At 46.2% G+C, this 18841-nt stretch overlaps 1 protein-coding gene across 4 annotated transcripts in view; it reads right to left on the bottom strand.

Moving 5' to 3' along the window:
* Positions 1–18841, bottom strand: part of LOC125697763 (TCDD inducible poly(ADP-ribose) polymerase) — a 33759-nt gene that overhangs the window by 11066 nt on the left and 3852 nt on the right. For 2 of the 4 annotated variants that reach the window (XM_048955345.1, XM_048955343.1), the window contains one exon: positions 6946–7940. In XM_048955345.1, the coding sequence (XP_048811302.1) occupies positions 6946–7883 (938 nt within the window). In that variant the 5' untranslated portion in view covers positions 7884–7940. Of the gene's footprint in view, positions 1–6945; positions 7941–9534; positions 9833–10042; positions 10171–18841 lie in introns of those variants that run through there. The other 2 variants (XM_048955346.1, XM_048955344.1) reach the window with 2 other exon arrangements.

Raw genomic sequence — 18841 nt, 5'->3', positions numbered from 1 at the left:
TCACAGAAAAACAAAACACAGCCATCAACAAAGGGCTGTGCAGGAAATGAAACTTGGTTCCCATCAGAACAGCTGTGACACTGAGAGCCAAACACTATTAGATGATGAAACTGCCCATTTTCTCTCTGACTAAGCTGGTTCCTCTCCGTGCCAGCAACGGCCTGAAAGCCACTCAAGGGAGCAAACAAACCTAAAGGATCCAAGCAGGTACAGAGAGCTCTGTAGGTAAGTATGCAACACTCAAACCCAACTCTGCTCCTATGGGAGCTTCAAGTCAAGCTGGTACACGGCACGCTGAGCCCACATTGGTTGTACTTCACAAGCACACGCAGCCAACAGTTGTTTGGAACTGCCAGCCATAGTCCAGCTCCAGGTGGGGGATCAGGTGTGTTTGAGCAAAAAACCGCACATCTCCTGCGGCGGGGTGCCTTAGTAAGAACTCCCTGTTTTAAGCATAGCTACATCAGTTGCAGCCAAAATTTGCTCCATTCAAACCCCAAACTGATTAAATCGCAAACAGCAGCAGTGAAAGCCTGACTAACACCCAAGGGTGGGCACAACCTCACAGAGCAGCAACAGAAACGCAGGCAGATCCTGCCCAGCTGCTTGGAGGAGCGTGCCTGAGAAGAGAAGAGAACACGGCACCTTCCTGCACCGAGCAGCACCACAGCAGGGCAGCATGAACATGAGCTGGTAAACATGAGCCCTCGGTCTCGATCTTATCAGCATCTCTGTGTTCTGACACTGAACCGAGAGGGGCAGCAGGTGACAAGGCAGGAAATTAGCTCGGTGTTTTACCTAATTGGTTGCCTCCTCACATGGCAATACTTCTCTCAGCTGTAAGAAAAGAAAGGTGCTACAGAAAGAGCTACAACTCAAGGCTCTATCATAAGGGGAGAAAAACCAAACCACATAGATCACCTTTTTACTATTACTACAGCAACTTCACTGCTTTTCCTATCCCTTACCAAAACTACTGGGTCTTCAGAAAGGCAGGCTTTCCTGCCTGGGCTGCCCACGTTGCACTGTTAGCTGACTTTCATGGCAAGAGGGTCCACCTGACTGAGATCCACAACTCTGGAACATACTGGGCCCAACACTGCTGAGCTGAGGGCCTGGCCCCAGACCAAGGCCTGTGCAGGTCCCTGCGCACACAGCCATGCACCCCCAGGAACTCACTAATGGCTGCTGTTGGCAGCCAGGGAGGCACTGGGTTAAAATGCTCCTTCTTGGGAGCTGCGGTTCCATCTACCATTCTGTAGCAGTGATGTCAAACACATTCACATCTTCCCATGATTTCCAGGACTCCTGCATGTACCAACATCACGATGTGAATGCCAGTCCTCTCTTCTCCACAGCAGAGAAGCATGGATGTCCTTGCCTGGGGTGGCCTGCTGCTTTCAGAGCTCTCCTCCCAGCACAGAGGGGGATGTGTTTCACAGAAGGTTGTTTTGTTCAAATTTTTTCTGTCACTGCAATGACAGAAAGCAGCCACAAAAGCCATCAGCTGAGCTTGCTGCTGACCCGGGCACTGTGATGGTTGGAGCCCTACAACTCCAAGCTTTTACTTACAAAACACATTTTCACAGATTAGAAGACATTGGTCAAAAACACCAGAAATTCTCCATGTGTAGCAAAACGAACAGAATTTTTGACTACAGTTCTAACAGCTTTTACTCCACCTTTGAAGAGCAAATTTGAAAATGTAATGAATAGAAGATGTTGCTGTTCTTTATTTGGATATTTGTCGGGGTCAGGAGTTCGCAGTGTTTGTTCTGGAGACAGCAGGGCACAGCCCAGAGCAGCAACAGAGCTAGGAGAAAGGTATTTGCTTTCACAGAGCTGCACTGCCACCTCCTCCTAAAGGCACTCAGATGGAGCCTACAGCCTTTTTTCAAAACCTTCTGCATGCACACAGCTGCTGATTTGCTCAGAATTTCACCCAATCTCAGGAGTTAGCTACTGAGAAATACCTCTGAGATTATGACAAATAACAAAGCTGCATCCATTTCCTCAATGCTTTCCATAAGTTCCCATACAAAGCCAAGCCTCACGCTCACTAGTGACCATCAAGCCCACACATCTCAGCCCCCAAACGCCCCATGCAGACGTTTCACGTCCCATGCTGCACAAGCACCCCCAGCTGCACTTCTTTGTGCATTTCACTACAAGGAGCACGCTTTGTCATTACTGCTCAAATTCCTACTGGGCTCAACAAAGCCTTGGACCAACCAGGAAGGAACTCCATGATCGCTGCTCTTGCTAAGCAAATAATTCTAACAGCCTCTTTCTGTCCCTCAGCCCAACGCAGTGGCAGGCAGACAATGCTGCAGCACTGTGACTGCTGGATTACCTGTAAGCAACTCCTCTGGGCAATCTGTTTCAACAGCTATAAATCTTTCTTTCAGAAAGGACTGTTTTATTAATGTAAGTACACACGGAACAGACTGACCTCAACCTGAAGCCAGGTGACAGCTGTTTCCAAAACTGCAATCTGTTTATTGACATGAAACAAGAAAAGGGATATAAACGACTGCTGATGCCTGCGAGGGCTCAACGTGACACTTGGAACTTCCCTGTTCGAAGCCAATTAGTTTTACTTCATATGCAAATGGTGCTATAAAGTGGGGCAAAAAATCAATTCACTGAAATGTTCTGGCATAAAGCAGAAAGCAAACACACTTCCAAAATCTCTTCACATGCTTTTAGTGGGAGTCCTTGTCTTGCATTCCTTCTAGCGTGGAATTAGAAGTTCAGAATCACTCAGCTGTGTCTATTCAAGAAACACCACACCAAGTCACACGGCACGGTGAATTTCAGATGTTTTCTCATCTCCGGTGCTATCAGTAACACATGAGTTATCTCACACCGTGGCAGCTGGGCAGATCAGAAAGAGAACTTCCTAATTTAGCTATTCAATAGGTCACGCTGTGAGCATAAGTCCTCAAACAACTGCCGTGCTTACACTGTGCTCTGTAGCGCTTTAAAGGTGGGTAAGAATGTTCTCACAGAATCACAGGAGCACACTGCAAACAAGAGCAGAGCAAAACCAATCTTCTGCACATTTCTTTCTGTCCTTACCTTTCCTTCCCAGGTCTCTCCACGCACTCACTGACAGTCCTGGTGGGGAACACCTATTCCTTACTCTGTGTGCAAGAACCATTACAAGCCAGCTGCCTACAGGCAGAACATACACCACTGAGCTCCATCTGCCTCTCCCTGGCTGGAGCCACGCACACACCTTTGTCTTCCAGCTCTCAGGACCGATTTCATACAACTCACACCAACATAATGACACTGGAGAGTCCTAATCCTGTGATGAAGCCGGACTGCAATTGGACAGTGGGGCTTATGGTTTACTTAGAGCAAAGGCAGACGTAGGTGGGGGCAAAAGGACAACACATCAGCATCAGATTTCAGATGGACTGAAAAGCTGCTGTTTCATGTGAGTTGGGACATGCCAGGTGCATGTGTTTGAACAGAGGCCACGATTCCCACGGCACGCAGGGACAACTCCTCTGCCAAGAGGGGGGAGGAATTCCCAGCCAAAGGGGGATCTGATGGGTCAGGAACCACACAGTTGTTTTAAACAAATCCTCATGTAATCAGTTAGGAGGCTGCTTATTTTGCAAAGCAGCACATGCATGATTAGACAGGTGTATGTGCATAGGGAAGACCTGCTGAGTTCTGCACCAAGCGTTTCCCCTTCCTCAAGAGCATCTTAAAATATCACAGCTGGGGTATTCTCATGCTGAAAAGCAGTACTTGGCATTGTTCTCTCAAATACTTGGTTGCAGGCTGGAACTTCTCCAGGGCCACTCCTCACACACATGAAGAAAACAGAGTGCTTGGAAGTATTTTAACCTGCTGAAGTTCGTATATACTGTGTACATAGCTCGCTGTTTGGCTATAAATACTTGGTAAGACTTAAGAGAGCAAAACTACAAACAGTTTATCATAAAGTCATACATTCAGTCTGCGGTCAAATGCAGCGAGTGAGTATCCAAGGCAGTAGAGTTATAAAGAAGCAACTGAGTAAGGTTCCCCATTTTCCTGCTTTAGGATCACATCCCCCTTAGGTGAAAGGCACTATCTGAATGTTTACATTATTCACCTCAAAACACTGGACATGAAGAAAAAATATAAATAGCTCCTTAGAGAACATCATACTTGAATTTGGAGCTTACTGTCCCACAACACTTTCAGCACAACTTGATCAGAGCAGCAGGCTGTGATGATATTAGGCACGCAGACAGCAATAACTACTTACTGTGCCATACAAACCTATTTAAAACAACTATCACCCACTGGCTATTAGCAGTTGGCTTCTGCATGGCCTTTCTTGGACATGCAAACTGCTGAACAGACATTTCCTCGTCGCATGCAATCTGTACAGATAGGCCTGTAAAGCTAGTCTGACCACAGGAGATTAATAGCGTTAGCCAAATAATGTGGTAACCATGTGAACGATGAGCTGTCCCAGCATGTTTGCAAGTCTCCCAGCAAGGTTCAACAGGCTCTATCTGCATCTTGTTGCCATGAGACACAACATGGCCCTGAACAAAGCAAAGCCAGGTTGCACTGACCACCAGCCAGCAACAGCAGGAGCCACGCAGCACTTGACCCTCTGTGCCCAAGAGGTGAGCAGGGTCTTCAGGCAGGAGCTGACTTGCGTTGCCTCTTGCACAAGAGCACTTCTTGCCACAAGGCACAGGAAAGCACTTCCCCTCAGCTCAAAACCTACTTTGAAACCACACTAAGTCTTAAGGCATATCTGCTTCAGTGTCTGAAGCAAGCAGCTCTGCTCTTAAAAAAAGTGTCACTTCCCGGTTCTCTCTGATGCTTACCGAGAAACACGCAGCTCTCTGAAGGGATGGAACATGCAAGAGTTACAGAACTGGTCTATTTATCATTCCACCAGAGGATATTTTAAGTTTGCAACAACGTTCCTGTGTTGCAGCAGGACACGGTGTTACAGCACGGACTTAAGCAAGGATCTTCACAACGTCTCCTGAGAGCAGGAAGAAGAAAGAGCAGGAGCCACTTCTGCTCGGGGCGCTGCAGTGTGGGAAGGAGCTGCCCCTGCCTCACAGCACACCCCTGGCTGGCTGCAGCTCAGCAGCTGTGCCCTGATCCAGCACACCCACCGTGCCCGAGACCGTGCTGTTTCTCTGACTTCATCCGTGGTAACAGAACGTTACGTGTCTGCCAACAACTCTGAGTTTCTTCCTGACCAGTTCAGACAGAAACTCGGTGTACCGAGAGGCCAAACTACTCACCAGCCTGGAAACCTGCAAAAAAAGTGTGAAGGAGGACAGCATGGCTCAGCCAGCTTCACAAGCTGCGATCTGATGACTAAGCAATTACGAAGCATTGTTCCTTCTAAGATTAATCATCTGGGACTCCAACACTGAGAACAGACAGATTGTGGGGATAGCAATGGATTTTGTGGACACATGCTAAAAAACAGGCTAACAAAAAAAAAAAACAAAAAACCAACAACAAACAATTCTGCTCATCTGTGCAAAGCTCAAATTTAAACTGCTTGCAGGAGCTTATCTTAGTCCTTTGGTCGATATTTTCTGTTTACAGAAACCTTTTAAAGTAATTGGAAAAAAAATGGAAGCATACATTGTAAAATATGGTGAATTTTATCTGCTAGACGGTTACAAGATTTATTCTATGCTTAATTAGATGGGCATATTTTTCCAGGACAAACAGGATGAATTTGCTAGTTGACAGCCTGAACTGTGGTATCTAACCCAATGTCCAGTCAGGTAAAGGCTCACGGACACCTGGTGCATTACACTGGGTCTCTGACACCCAACTCTACATAGTAAATGCAAATCAAATAATCCTGCCCTAACACACTGAGGAAGAAGGGATACTCCTGTGATAGAACACGGATGGCAAAGATAAATCTGACGCTTCTGCTACAAAGCTATGGATGCATCACTTTGAATTTCAACTGCTGCTGGAATAAGTTGCACGGAGCTTACAGAGTGCAGCAGGGGGAGGCGAGGGTGAGAACTGCGTGTTGTTATTTCCCCTAGAAAAAGAAAGTATTCAGAAGTCCATACCCTGAACTCACGTAACATAGACCTGATGAACTCGCAAATGTCAGCACTCCCTACTACTATTCAAAAGGAAACCTGTGTTATAAAAGATTAAGTAGTTTTGGTTTTGATCTCAGGGTGCAGGATTGAGTCTAAATCGATAGCAAACACCTTCTATGTTTCCCTGGTTATCTACTCCCTTCCCAAGATTAGAAAATGGTACTATGTGCACAGGAAACAAGAACTAATACAGTTCAACATTCCTGGATCACAACACTTAACTGGATCAGCATTTCTGGATGTGCTCCTCATGTGGTTCTTACTGAATCAGCTGAAACCTCACTATGTTATCAGCCACACAGAAAGTCTCACAAAGAATCACAGAACGGATTGGGTTGGAAGGGACCCCAAGGATCATCAAGTTCCAATCCTCCTGCCACAGAAACTTAACGCAGTACCAATGTAAGTTCAGTTACTTAGCACTTCATTATGAAGACTGTTCAGAGTGCATGGCCTGGAGTCACTGTGACAGAAAGCACTGCAACACCACTCCTGTTTCAATCACTGCAAAGGCTCATTCACACCCCTACTTCTTCTAATATAGAGAAGAGACTAACTAGGAATGTAAAGAACAAGTACAATGTTCACAACAGCCTCTGCCAAAACGAAGTTTCCTTATTTCTTCTGCACTTCCCAGTTGCTAAACATCAGTTTTAACAGGCATGAAATCATTTTCTGTCTGTGACAAACTTCTTAAATATCAAGGCAACATCAGGACATGGTTTGGAAAACCCTTGTACACAAAATACCAGAACAAAGAACCCACATTCTGTCATATTTCTGCACCATTGCTTGGATTTGCAAATAAGTAACCTAATCCATCACCTACCGATACTTCACTTTGATCCTATCATTGTCAGGGTTGCAGTAGAGTCTTTCCAGATGCTCCTGGGAATCATTGCTCACGCTCTGCCAACTCTGGGTTGCTGTCCTTCTCACCTGCCAATGATAGGGCAACACTGTGTGATGTTTTGGACAATCATTGCCATAAACACAAGCGCCCTGGAGAAAATCAACACAGATTTCTATTCCATCTTCCTGATGGGTGTGATATTGCAGCTGGTTCAAGAGCTCAAATACCAGATCAAGTGAAGCTTCCTCACTTTTATCCTGGAATATTCCAGCACTGAATTTATTGCTTGAGTTTAGAGTGTATTGCATGGGACAGCTATTCTCTTGGAATAGGCCAGCTGTGTAGCTTTCCAGAAGCTTGCTTGGGAACAAAGGACATGCAGCACCATCGCTAGAAGATGGGTGCAAAGGGCGATCCTGGAACGATTCATTACTAGTGTCAGCAGCAGTCCCAGGAGCAGTTTCTGATGAGAAGCTTTGCTCTCCTGACTGCACCTCCTGCTCAGGATGCCCAGGTACAGGATGAGCTCCCAGCAATTGACTCTGCATGTCTGGAGCTGTTGGAACCAGCACAGTCACATTACTTTCTGGCTGGGGACAAGTAGTACCGAGTTCCAGAGCCTTTTTCACAGCAGGTTCACACAAATCGCTATGATCCCCTCCTTGTCCTCGAGGCACAAAAACTCTATCCAAGGTCCCAGATCCCAGCAAACTGGTAAAGATTGGCCGCAAAGCCCGGAGAGTTTGTGTGTCCAGTCTCTTCTGCACTTGCTGTTTCTTCTTGAAGCAAGGCTTCACCGGTGGAATCTTTTCAGACAGTCTTATCTGAGGAGGAAAGTCCTCTGAAGGAGGGCGCTTCATTCCTGGGCAGTGAGTCTGCGGCGCAATACACGCCGGCTTTGCTTCGGTGTCCATCACAGACTCTGCTCTCCAAATCACTTTCAAATGTCCCAGAGCCTCACCAGGATCAATCTAGGGCAGAAAGGAAAACAAGACAGTTAATCTCTCTAATTGCTCATGGTTGACATGAACAAGATCACCCCTGGAGAGGATTTGAAGCCAGCAACGGCAAACTCCTCCCCTCTCTGTGACTTCGGGTAGCCCCTAGGCACGTAAAGCATGAAACCAGCTAAACTCAGGCTAATTAATCCCAAACACACACTCATCGTCTTCTCACATGAAATCTCAGAGACACTCAGGCACGCACACACAGTCCCCACAGGGGGGGCAGGAAAGGGGGATGGTCTGATTCTTTCCTTCCTGCGACGATGCTTAATAACAAACAGCACTTCAGCTCATCATGCTGCACAAAAGTGAGCTCTGTGTTGCTCAGTTTCACATCTCCTCACTCGCACACCTGAGAACTGCCCAGGAATGGCCGCTCCCCCCACACACACGCCCGGCTCCTGACTCACAGCACTCTGCACCCGGTCACCCTGCAGTGACACACCGCTCCCCTCCCACCTCGCCAAGCAGAGCTCAGGCTGGGCAGGGACAGAAACTAAGGCTGATGCTTACTCACCAGAGACAAATTCAATTAGCCCTAAGATGAAAACTAAATTTTTTCCTCACTTATAAACGAGTGGTATGTCTCTTAAGTCACCAGAAAGCAAGCTGTGTGCCTTTTAATCAGCAATCTAGCAATATTTGATTACACTTAATTAAACCCTCTCCCACCTCCGTGCCCGTCACCTCAGAGCTTGGAGTGGAACCCATTAGGGATTACTTCATGGTAAATGCATTCCAAGCAAAGTCACTTCTCATTTCAAACCAAGATCTCAGAAAACAGATAAGATCTGGCCATCATTTCTTACTACCAAGGATCACTCTGGAAAGTCTCTCACGAAGTCTTCCTTATTTTGGAACGTTCATCTAAGAGGCTTTTGCATTACCCTGGGAAACAGCACTGCCAAGACCGCCAGGAAAAAGAAAGCAGTTGGACTACTCACTCCTATTTTTAAGTTTAAAGCAATCGGTGCATTTGTCTGCCAGGAAAAGCAAGCTTGCAAATTACTGGGACCTCTCTTACTGCTCCCCAGCTACAACAGGCTTCCTAAGCCGCCAGCAGTACCCTCAGCCTTCATGTAACCCCAAGCCCTGCCCCGCACGGCAGCCCCTGCTGTGCGAGGTAAGAGCCTGGGCAGCTCTCCAGTCCTATCTCTGTGCTGCTCCTATACTGTTGGCGCTCAGTTGATTACTTTGCTGTTCACGTTTCACCCTTACGGAACTGCCTGGCTGTACAGAGCAGAATCCCCCAGCAGCTCCAAAAATAGAAAGCAGTGGGCATACTGAACAGCAGAACTCACTGCCGTTTCTATTTCAGCATTTTTACATCGTTCATTCGATGCTATTTAGAAACAACCTCAGCAACCGCCAGGCGCAATGCTATATTTGCACAACGTATTTCAACAGAAAAAGATCTCCCGGTGTGAGATTTCAGCCCTAAGCGCTGCCACGAGCCGCACCCCCAACTCCCCTCGCTGAAGAAAGCCAACACGAAGCTCCCAGAATCAAGGGACACCGACCGACCCCAGCACACTGCACACCGAGCTGCTCCCCAACCTACCGACCGACCGCAGCTCCCGTGTGTGCAACCAGCCTGCTGCAGGGGGCAAGGAAAAAAATAAGAACGGTAAAAATTAAAAAAAAAAAAAAAAAAGAAAAAAAAAAAAAAAAAAAAAAAGCAGGCTGCTACGGCGGGCCGCTGTTAACAGCGTTCCCAGCCACAGAGCGACCGCTCGGAGCAGCAGCAGGCCGGCGGCGGGCCGTGCAGGCGGCGAGCCGTGCAGGCGGAGCGAGCCCCGGGCAGGCGCATGGCAATCCCGGCAGCGCTCCGCAGCTCCGCTCCGCTCCTCTGCCCCGCGCCCGCTCGGCCCGCACATTTAAATAGCGCTTCCCGAGGGCAGCTGCGCGGGGCGGAGCCGGGCACCGCCTGTGTCGGGAAGGGGCCCGCCCCGGGCGGCTCGGCGCGGCTCCGGAACGGAACTACCGGCCGCTGCCAGCCCCCCCGTTACCGCTTCGGAGCAAACAGCCTGCACTAAAACCAACGACAGCACCGGAGCTCCCGACCTTACCCAACTTCCTAGTCTGGGCTGCTCTAGGAGCGCTCCTTCGTGACGACGTGCACCGTACCCCCATCCCGAGTGTAACTCCGCACCGCTCCAGCACGGAGCTGCAGTACCCGGGCCCGGCCCACCCACCGCTTCAAGGGACGTGCTGCAAAGGCGATCGTAATAAACTGCAGCGAGTTCCCGTCTATTTACACAGCACAGTGTAGAGATGGAAGGCGTTACGAGCGTAGCTAACTTTCCTTTGTCCAAAAGCCAGCAGCATGCTGTCATCTTCCGGCAGGCGGCTGTGCGTGTGTGAGCGCACGAGGCAGCCCAGCTGTGTGGGTGCTGAGGCAGCCCGTGCTGCAGCAGAACGCGTCCTGTGCTCGTACAGCCTGACAGCTCCTCAGCACCACTGACCTGACCACAGAGCTACCTACAGCAGGGGAAAGGCGGCTAATCGACGCTCAAATGGATGGCGATGGAACGCCTATCACGGTGTTTGCTGCGGTGCTGTTCTCTTCAACAAAGCCAGGCCTCCATTCCCTTTGTACATACATACTCAACAACTTTATAGCATTAGGTATCCAAAGAACACAGGCATCTGGAAAGAAGCTGTCAGCTCACAAGGTAACATCAGGAATTAAGTGCATTTGGAAAATGCTGCATGGATGCACTTATAATGCGCCAGCGCTACAAAGAAATTACAGCACTCAGCTCCATGCAGTCAAAGCCAACTGCTTACAGAGTGACACAACAGAGGCTGAGGAAAGCAGGCATCTGCACCTACAGGAGCCAAAAACAAATTTTCAGCCCTAATTGAGCCCTGAGTGCCTGAAACATCAGGCAGGCACAGCCCTGCACTGTCAGGGCACAGCGAGAATTTAGTAAGCACAGTGACCGGCGATGTGTCACACCCTCACCCCACGAGAGAGAACTGGATGCACGCTTGCTTCTTGTTTTCTATTACAGGGGCAGAAATTATCTGTTTGGAATGGCTGATTTCATGCATGAGATATAAATAACGCAGCCGGCTGAACAACACGCCACGATACGCACAACTCCCACTGCGGAGGGCGGGAGGATGGCACCAAGACAGGAGGAGGCTGCAATCTTTCTCCATGCAAATGTATAATTAAAGGAAACAGATCACGGCACGGCAGCAGATCACGAAGCTGTTTCTGAGGCTATCCCACCCAAATGCAAAAAGCAAGCAACCACGACCGCCAGGAAAGCGTGACCTCATTTTTAAATACATGTTCAAGTTTTAAGCAAAAGCTTTCATTATTTGTTTCAAATGGCAGAGTGCACTGAAGTGAATGCAGTCATTTACAACCGTGACTTGCAGATAACGTAGCTGTCAGCAGGCACACATCACCTATTTGCTGAGAAAAGAAGCAAAATATCTTCACTCAGAGGTTCACAAAGTGGCCTTCAGCCCACTGAAAAAAAAACAAGGCCTCCTTTTCAACCCGAGTCCTTGCACAATGGACATTTTTAACTTCATAAGAACATACTGCCTTACATCAATTGCCCGTTTCTCATGCTTAACGTGAAGTCAGCACATGTTGATGGGAATGAAGGATGCTGCAGAACAAGGCCCACAGAAGCTGTGCTGTACCTTCTCAGTTCCTCAGAAGCCACACATCCCAAGGACATCTCACTTACTCAGTTGCTTTGTGCATTTCAAAGTACGAGAGCAGAAGGGGGAGGAATAGGCACTGCCACAAGCTCTTTAAGTTTTAGCTCGGTGTAGAAACAAAGAAGAAAGCTGTTATATTCTGTTCTGCCTTCCCTCCACGCCAGCAAGTTTAGGAGTGGCACATCCCACTGCTTCAAATCAGACAAGGGCTCCCACATAACCCAATTACTGGAGAGGCCCAGCAACCCAGGCCTGAGCTCTCACCACTCACTGTATTCCACATGTCCTTGGATGCCTCCACCTCACAGACTGGCCGTTCGTGACCTTGGTTAGGCTGCTCTAACCGAGTGCTCCCCTGAAGGTGTGTGGTATGGAAGAACTGCTGAGAAACAACTGGATGTGGCTCTGGGCAGCCTGGTCTGCTGGTTGGTGGCCCTGCCATAGCAGGGGGGTTGGAACTGGATGAATGTTGTGGTCCTTTGCAACCCAGGTCATGCTATGATTCTATGACTCTTCAAATAGCTTCTCATAGGAAATTAAAAGCTTTTGAAGCAATGGTTAAAATAAAAATATGCGTGGGAGCAAAACAAATGTATGGTGCAACATATTTTACAATCTTTATAACCAGCAAAAAGTGAATGCAAAATGTGAAGTTACTTCCCTGCCTGAACTACATATCTAATTGTCATCTGTCCAGAAAGTTTCCAACACACTTACACTTTTGTTTTTTCCACTGTGATGCAGGTGATCACTGAAACTACTGGAAAGAGAAGTAGTTACGTGGTGCTGCAGGGCACACACCTTCCTGGAGTCCCCAGCACAGCCTTGTGGAAAGTAAGGCAGCTGGTTCCAGAAAAGGTGAATCGAGGTCATCGTGCAAAACAGTCAGTGCTGCAAGATCTCTTTTCACTGATAGCACGATAACTCAGCACTCACAAAACCACTGCTATCGTGCTGAGATCTTTGCTACTCACAGACTTCTCAAGACTGAAATTCAAGTTTACAGAAAGGTGAGTTGGCTGGAAGTTACCTTATTTTAAGATTACTTACAATACTGTGCTTAGGTGGCCCTCATGAATTTCAAGGCATTAAGAAACAAGTCTCCTGAGCAAGATGCTCAGCAATACCATCCAGTATTCTGCATGTGCACAATACAAGCAATCCACTCTGCTTTACACAACAAATCGAGAAAAGAATCAGGTTGACTTCAGAGGTGCCCAATTTCCTCCAACTTCTCGATCTTTTCTCCTACATAACCAACCACTGTATGAATTTCTACACTAAAAATGGTTTACAACACTAGATTTTCCATTACCTACAGGTAAAGAAGTCAGTATGTACTAATAAATAAAATACTGAGATCTGTTGTTCTGGGCTTTTTCATTAATATTACAGAATAATTATCTGCTCTAACAGCTAAGCAAAAGTACAGAATGAATCACAGCCAAGTTAAGCAACAAGTTACTGACAAGGGGAAGACACAGGTTCCTTGTCTCATACTGCAGCATCTGACATACTGGATGAGCCATTCAGCACTCCAATGTCCAAGCAAGCATAGCAGTGCATACACTCCTTTCTTTGCTATGCAGCAGCACGTACAAATGTTGAAAATAAGAAACAGGATGAAAGAACTGTCCTTAGACTACCAAATCATTAGTATTTGCATACAAAATCCACTACAGTTAGCATACCTTTATGTTAGTAGAAACATTAGATTTCTGCCTTTATGCAGCTAAATTGATGCCAATCTATTAATGCTTCATGGCACGCAGTGAAAGATGTACATTTATTATATGAAAATCAGTACAAAACTCAATTCAACTGTACAGCTACTTTTTATTGTAATGCCTAAAAAAATACCCAAATAGACAGCTCCTTCCCATACCAGTGCTTGAGGAAATCCGCTAATTGCCTTCAAACTAAATCTCAAGCCTACTCCTGTTCTTCATAGACATGTGCCAGTAAGTCAGGTTATTCAAGTACCAAGGAAAAAGAAATGTCAGTGATGCAGATGTTTCTCTGCCAACAGACTCAGGCTACGAGAGGCAGATGCCTTTGTTCTTTCTTACAAGTTGTACAAACAAGGCATTTTGACTTTGAGTACATGTCTATCGACCCTGTTAATTTCAGAACCAGTTATTATAATCATGGGCTTTTTGGTTTTTTTTTTGTTTTTTTTTTAGAACTAAAAAGTGTACTCAATGCGTTTATATGAAGGTGAAATAATGCAAGCCAGCTCTCACTGAAAAAGAACGAAAAAGAGGGCGGCGAAGGTTCAGCACCTGTAACCCAGTAGCCTTTGTTGGAGTGACACCTAGTGGCTGCAGCTCACCGAAACGGAGAGAAGTAGATCGCAAAGTCCAAACACGTTGAGATGAAACGCCCTATTAATTAAAGCCTTTCTCCGCTAGAAATGCTCAGCAACGACCAAAGGTTGGCCGGGTCGATGCGTGCATTGCTCTACATCAGATGGAGAACCTTCCGGGAGCAGCAAATGCTTCACCCCGCAGCCCAGAGCAGCAGCTGGGACCCAACTTTGCTCAGAGCTGCCAGGGCTGTGCACTCACCACAGTGGTTCACATTCATTACTATAAGTGACATATTTTGCACCTAAGGCCAACTTTTGTATTTGCAGGTAGCAACAATAAATATATACATATATATTTGACTCTTATTTAATAGAGGCTGCAAGTTTGGTAAAACCAGCTTTGCACAGGGGAAAAGAATCCTGTAAAGCGCATATGAACATCACCATACTTTCAGTTGTTCTGCTGACCATCAGATAAAATCACCTCAAGAAGGGATGATTCATACACTTAGACTGTGCAATTCAAAAAAAAAAAAAGGTCATTTTCCTGGTAAGTGTCTCACAGTTAATCATTCCTGAAGAGATATCTTATCTCAGCACTGCAGCCTCAAAGGAAGGGACACAGCACTTTGGCCTACACATCCAGCAAAACATTTTAGTATGCTTAAGATGTACTAAAAATAAGCTTTGTTAAGAGTTCCTGTCTATATCACAAAACAACAAATAATTTTAGCACAAAATAGGAACAGGTATCAGCTGCACTCAAGTCAAGAGTCTGCCATGAAGTTGTCCTTGATGGAGGCTTTTTTCTGCAGCTCTATTACCTGAAGCTGTACCAGTTTGAAAAAGCAAATTAATGATGCTTCAAAACTTAGACAACAGCCCTCATTCTTGAATGGCATGTAGTGAACATTTGTAGGAAATTGTCCCTGAATTAATAACACGCAAGACTTTTGAGTATGCTGAAAAGAAAACAAGGATATAAATAGCATTTGGTGACTGGAACCTAAAGACAGCTTTTCATGAGCATAAACAGCACTCCTTGGAAACGTGCCCTTAGTGCCTAGTTAAACTTCCTGACTTGCTTACCCACAAAGAAAAAGGTATCCATTCATGTTACAGGCTGGGGAGACAAACTGGGACATTCAACTGGAGAAAGCATTCATTCAATCTTGAAGCTGATTTAGATACATGAATTAATACAGAAAATGACAGAAAATGCAATGGGGACCCCCTCATTGGGTCTCCATACATGGTTGAATTGGTGCACCCTCTTGTGGAAGTCTCCTGGATCAGTACAACCATCCCACATTAAAAAGTGGGTGGCAGGGCTTTGTTTCTTCCCTAGGCTGATTCCAATTCAAACTGAGGAGAATCAAAACGCTCCTTTATGTTGTTGGCCAATTAACATTTCAACACTTCCAAAATTAAAGCTACTTCCACCAGAAATACGTAGGCAGCTTACTATCTACACATCAATAGTAGCCATTCTTCAACCAAAAGTTCAGCAAACCGTAAAGGCACACCTGGAAAGCAGCAACACAAACATCACCTCACATCTGGCAAAACCAGACAGTGCTTCACTTTGCACAGACCACTGCAGTGCAGCAGGGATTACTGCGATGAGTCTGAGATGCACAAGGCTACTGTGTGCTACATGCAACTGCAATAACCACCCTGCGGTGGAGTAGACATAAATGGCCCCTTTTATTCACACATCCAAACATGAGTGCTTTAGGAGCCATCAGCACACGGGTGGCCAGCTTTGCAGCTATACTTTATAGGCTGAGATCCGCAATGGGAAACCCCAGAGATAACTCACAGGAGGGAAGTGGCACCAACCACCACGAACCCCTCCTTTGCTGCTGAAGGATGAAGGAGCAGTGGGCGTGTGACACACATCTAACACCCAGAAATCCCACCTGACCAACTTCCTCCCACTAACAGGGCTTCAGAGTGCCGAACTAGACCAGCAAAACCCCACTGCAGATCACCCAACACGCTGCTTATGTGGGGAATCCATCTGTCTGCTTGCAGTCTGCACCCAGTTAGAGACACAAGATGACCATCCCATATTTAAGTGGCTGTCCCTGGTCGCCTAGCACCCTTCACACAAAACACACAATACAGAAGCAGCAACTAAAGGGATGGTTACAGATGTTGCTACGTAGCCTGCAACAAACCTGGGCCCTGGGCCAGTGCTCCACTGCCTCAGTCACACCTTTCACTCATTTTGCTCTCCCCTAAGGCATGCCAGTTGCCTTCCACACACAAAGCACAGTTTGGTAGGTCTGCCTCTATTAAAGGCTCATTCCTGCAACTCTCTCAGCCTCCCCCAGTGCAGCTCTAGTGCCAAAGCATTAACAACACAGCTCACAGGCTTAATTTCATCCTGCAATCCCACCACCCGTACAAAAGCCTCCAGCACCTCCACGTGCAGAGACACTCACAGCTGCATGTCTGGAAGAGTCTTTCTGAGTGAACGTTACACACCCCAGTGCACACTGAGTGACTGCCCATGCTAGGGTCACATTTGGCTGGAGCACATTCATGTGCAGCATCAAGCTGCACGGCCTCCAGAGCAACCAAAACAGGGGATTTTGTGCTCAATCAGAATACAAGTTCAGGATATGCTAAAGGATTAAGATACTGTGATTTTCTATTTCCTGCTTTCTAAAAGCTCTCACTCGGATTACGTGCAGGACATACCTCCTGATCTCAAAGCAACATGGAAAACAGATCATGATGTTAGAGAAATAGATGCCCTACATATTGAATATTAAGTTAATTCTTACCTGTATAACTTAGTTATTTGTCAAATACTGCATTGAATATTGCTCTTCCAAGGTGTCAGCTCCATGAAGTACCTGAGGAAAATGTTGACTAAGCAAACCCCCCCCAAGAACCTACTTACAGACATTATTTCATTCATCTGGTCTACATGCAGAAAAGTCTACCAACCAAAGCTTGAAAGACATTTTAAGGAAGAAACTAGAGCAGATGAGATCATTTCAATATGCCAAAAATGGGTCAGTGCTACACTGAGCTCCCTTCAGTTACAGAAGGGCCCCAGAAATTCTGCAGGTTTTGAGCTGCAAGTTCAAGACTGCACCTCCAGCTGTGCAACAGCTGTGCTGGTTTGGGGGCTGTGCTCTGAACCATGCCCTGGAATTGATCTGCCTGAGAAGTAATGCAGCCAAGTTAGAGGCTCAATTTTAAACCTCTGATTTTACAAAAAGCTATAAAAAAAAGCATAGCACAGAGAACAAAAATGCTTCTCATCCACCTGTACCATAGACAGCAGAACTGCTCGGTTCACGCTCATCACGCATGTTTCATTTAGTTACCAATTAACAAGCACTGAGGAGGAAAGAAACACAAAGAAATCTGTCCAGATTTCTTCTGGCCAGAATGAGGAGAATACACTATTGAGAAGTGCAATAAGGAGCTGCAAGCTGGCACAGACCTTTTAGTTCACATACATCAAAAAAATGGCTCTTAACTAGAGGAAGACAGACGCCCTCCCCAAATGTAACAACGTGCACCACTCGTGCCTTAAAAAGAACACAAACAACCTCCAAACGTGCAAGCATCAGGGGACAACAGAAAAGAAATAAGGCTCTTCTAGAAGATAGCTGCATACATTTCTGCCTCACATTCTGTAACTGGCTGAAACAAGCAACCCTAAAACATCAGGTATTTCTGCACATTTACTCTGATAAAGACATGTTATAAAAGCAAGGAACAGAGAGTGTGTATCAAAGTCCCTGCTGAGAAGCTTTGCTGTTCCAGGTTTTTGTTTAGGGTGTGCACTGTAATTGCACACGATGTTCTGTTACTTTCACAAATGCAAGTTGTACAACAACACAGAGATCAAGCTATAATCACCAACAGGGTGATGTATTTAACCATAAGCACTACTTTGTGGCTCTCAGAGAAGATTATTGCCAGTATCTCTTTTTTGATACCACCATTATCGCTGGGAGGTGAGAGCAGTCAGTATCCAGAAAGAGATATGCCTTTGTCTGAAGGGTTTTCAGAGTTCTTCTATTACACAGGTTGTCAGCTACCATGGCAACTAACAACAGAGCAATTCACTGAACCATAAATACTGGAATGTCCCAGTAGTAACACTGGAAGACAGCAAAACTGGTCCTATTTGGTCTGTTCATACATTATGTATTAATCTCAAGGGAGTTTTTCCACAGGTTTTGTTACCTAAAAAACACTGTTACTGAGAGCCTTTAAATTAGATTAGAAGGACTGCATAATGCATCAAGCTGTAAAAGCCTGTAATCTTTTCAGCAGAGCTATGCCAAAAAGAACCATCACTCAAAGCAATACAGAATTTTCCATAAGCTTGAGAACTCTTATTTACAATAACCTGTTACTTGCAGAAACAACTTCTGTGTGTTCCCAAGGGTTTAGGTAGGCAGAGCTGGAAAACCACGACCAGAATCTGACAGAAAGGTCACTTCACACCACATGAACACAGCACGCACAGTTCAAAAGAACTCTGACACGAGATTCTGTAACAAGCCAATCTGACGGAATGCAGAATTGTTCCCCCTTGTAAAATCATTTAACAACAACAATTTAAGTAACACATTGAGAACACTGCTTTCATTTCCCTTAATACAGATATGCCCTCAGACAGAGGGTGTTGGATATGGAAGTACAGCTAAAGGACCTCTGCTATCAGCCCACACAACGATGACAGGCTAGGTATTCAGGCACTGAGCTCTGGCCAGAATACCACCACTTCACTGTAGCTGAACCCCCTACTGACTAGAATGACTTCTGCAAGGACCTTACAGCCCTTCAGCCCTAGGGCGTCTATTTCTAGCACCGCTGTAGTGATGGAAAGGGCCCC

The sequence above is a fragment of the Lagopus muta genome, chromosome 9 (assembly GCF_023343835.1).
Source record: "Lagopus muta isolate bLagMut1 chromosome 9, bLagMut1 primary, whole genome shotgun sequence".
Taxonomy (NCBI): Eukaryota; Metazoa; Chordata; class Aves; order Galliformes; family Phasianidae; genus Lagopus; species Lagopus muta.
This window is presented reverse-complemented; position numbering and strand designations above follow the sequence as displayed.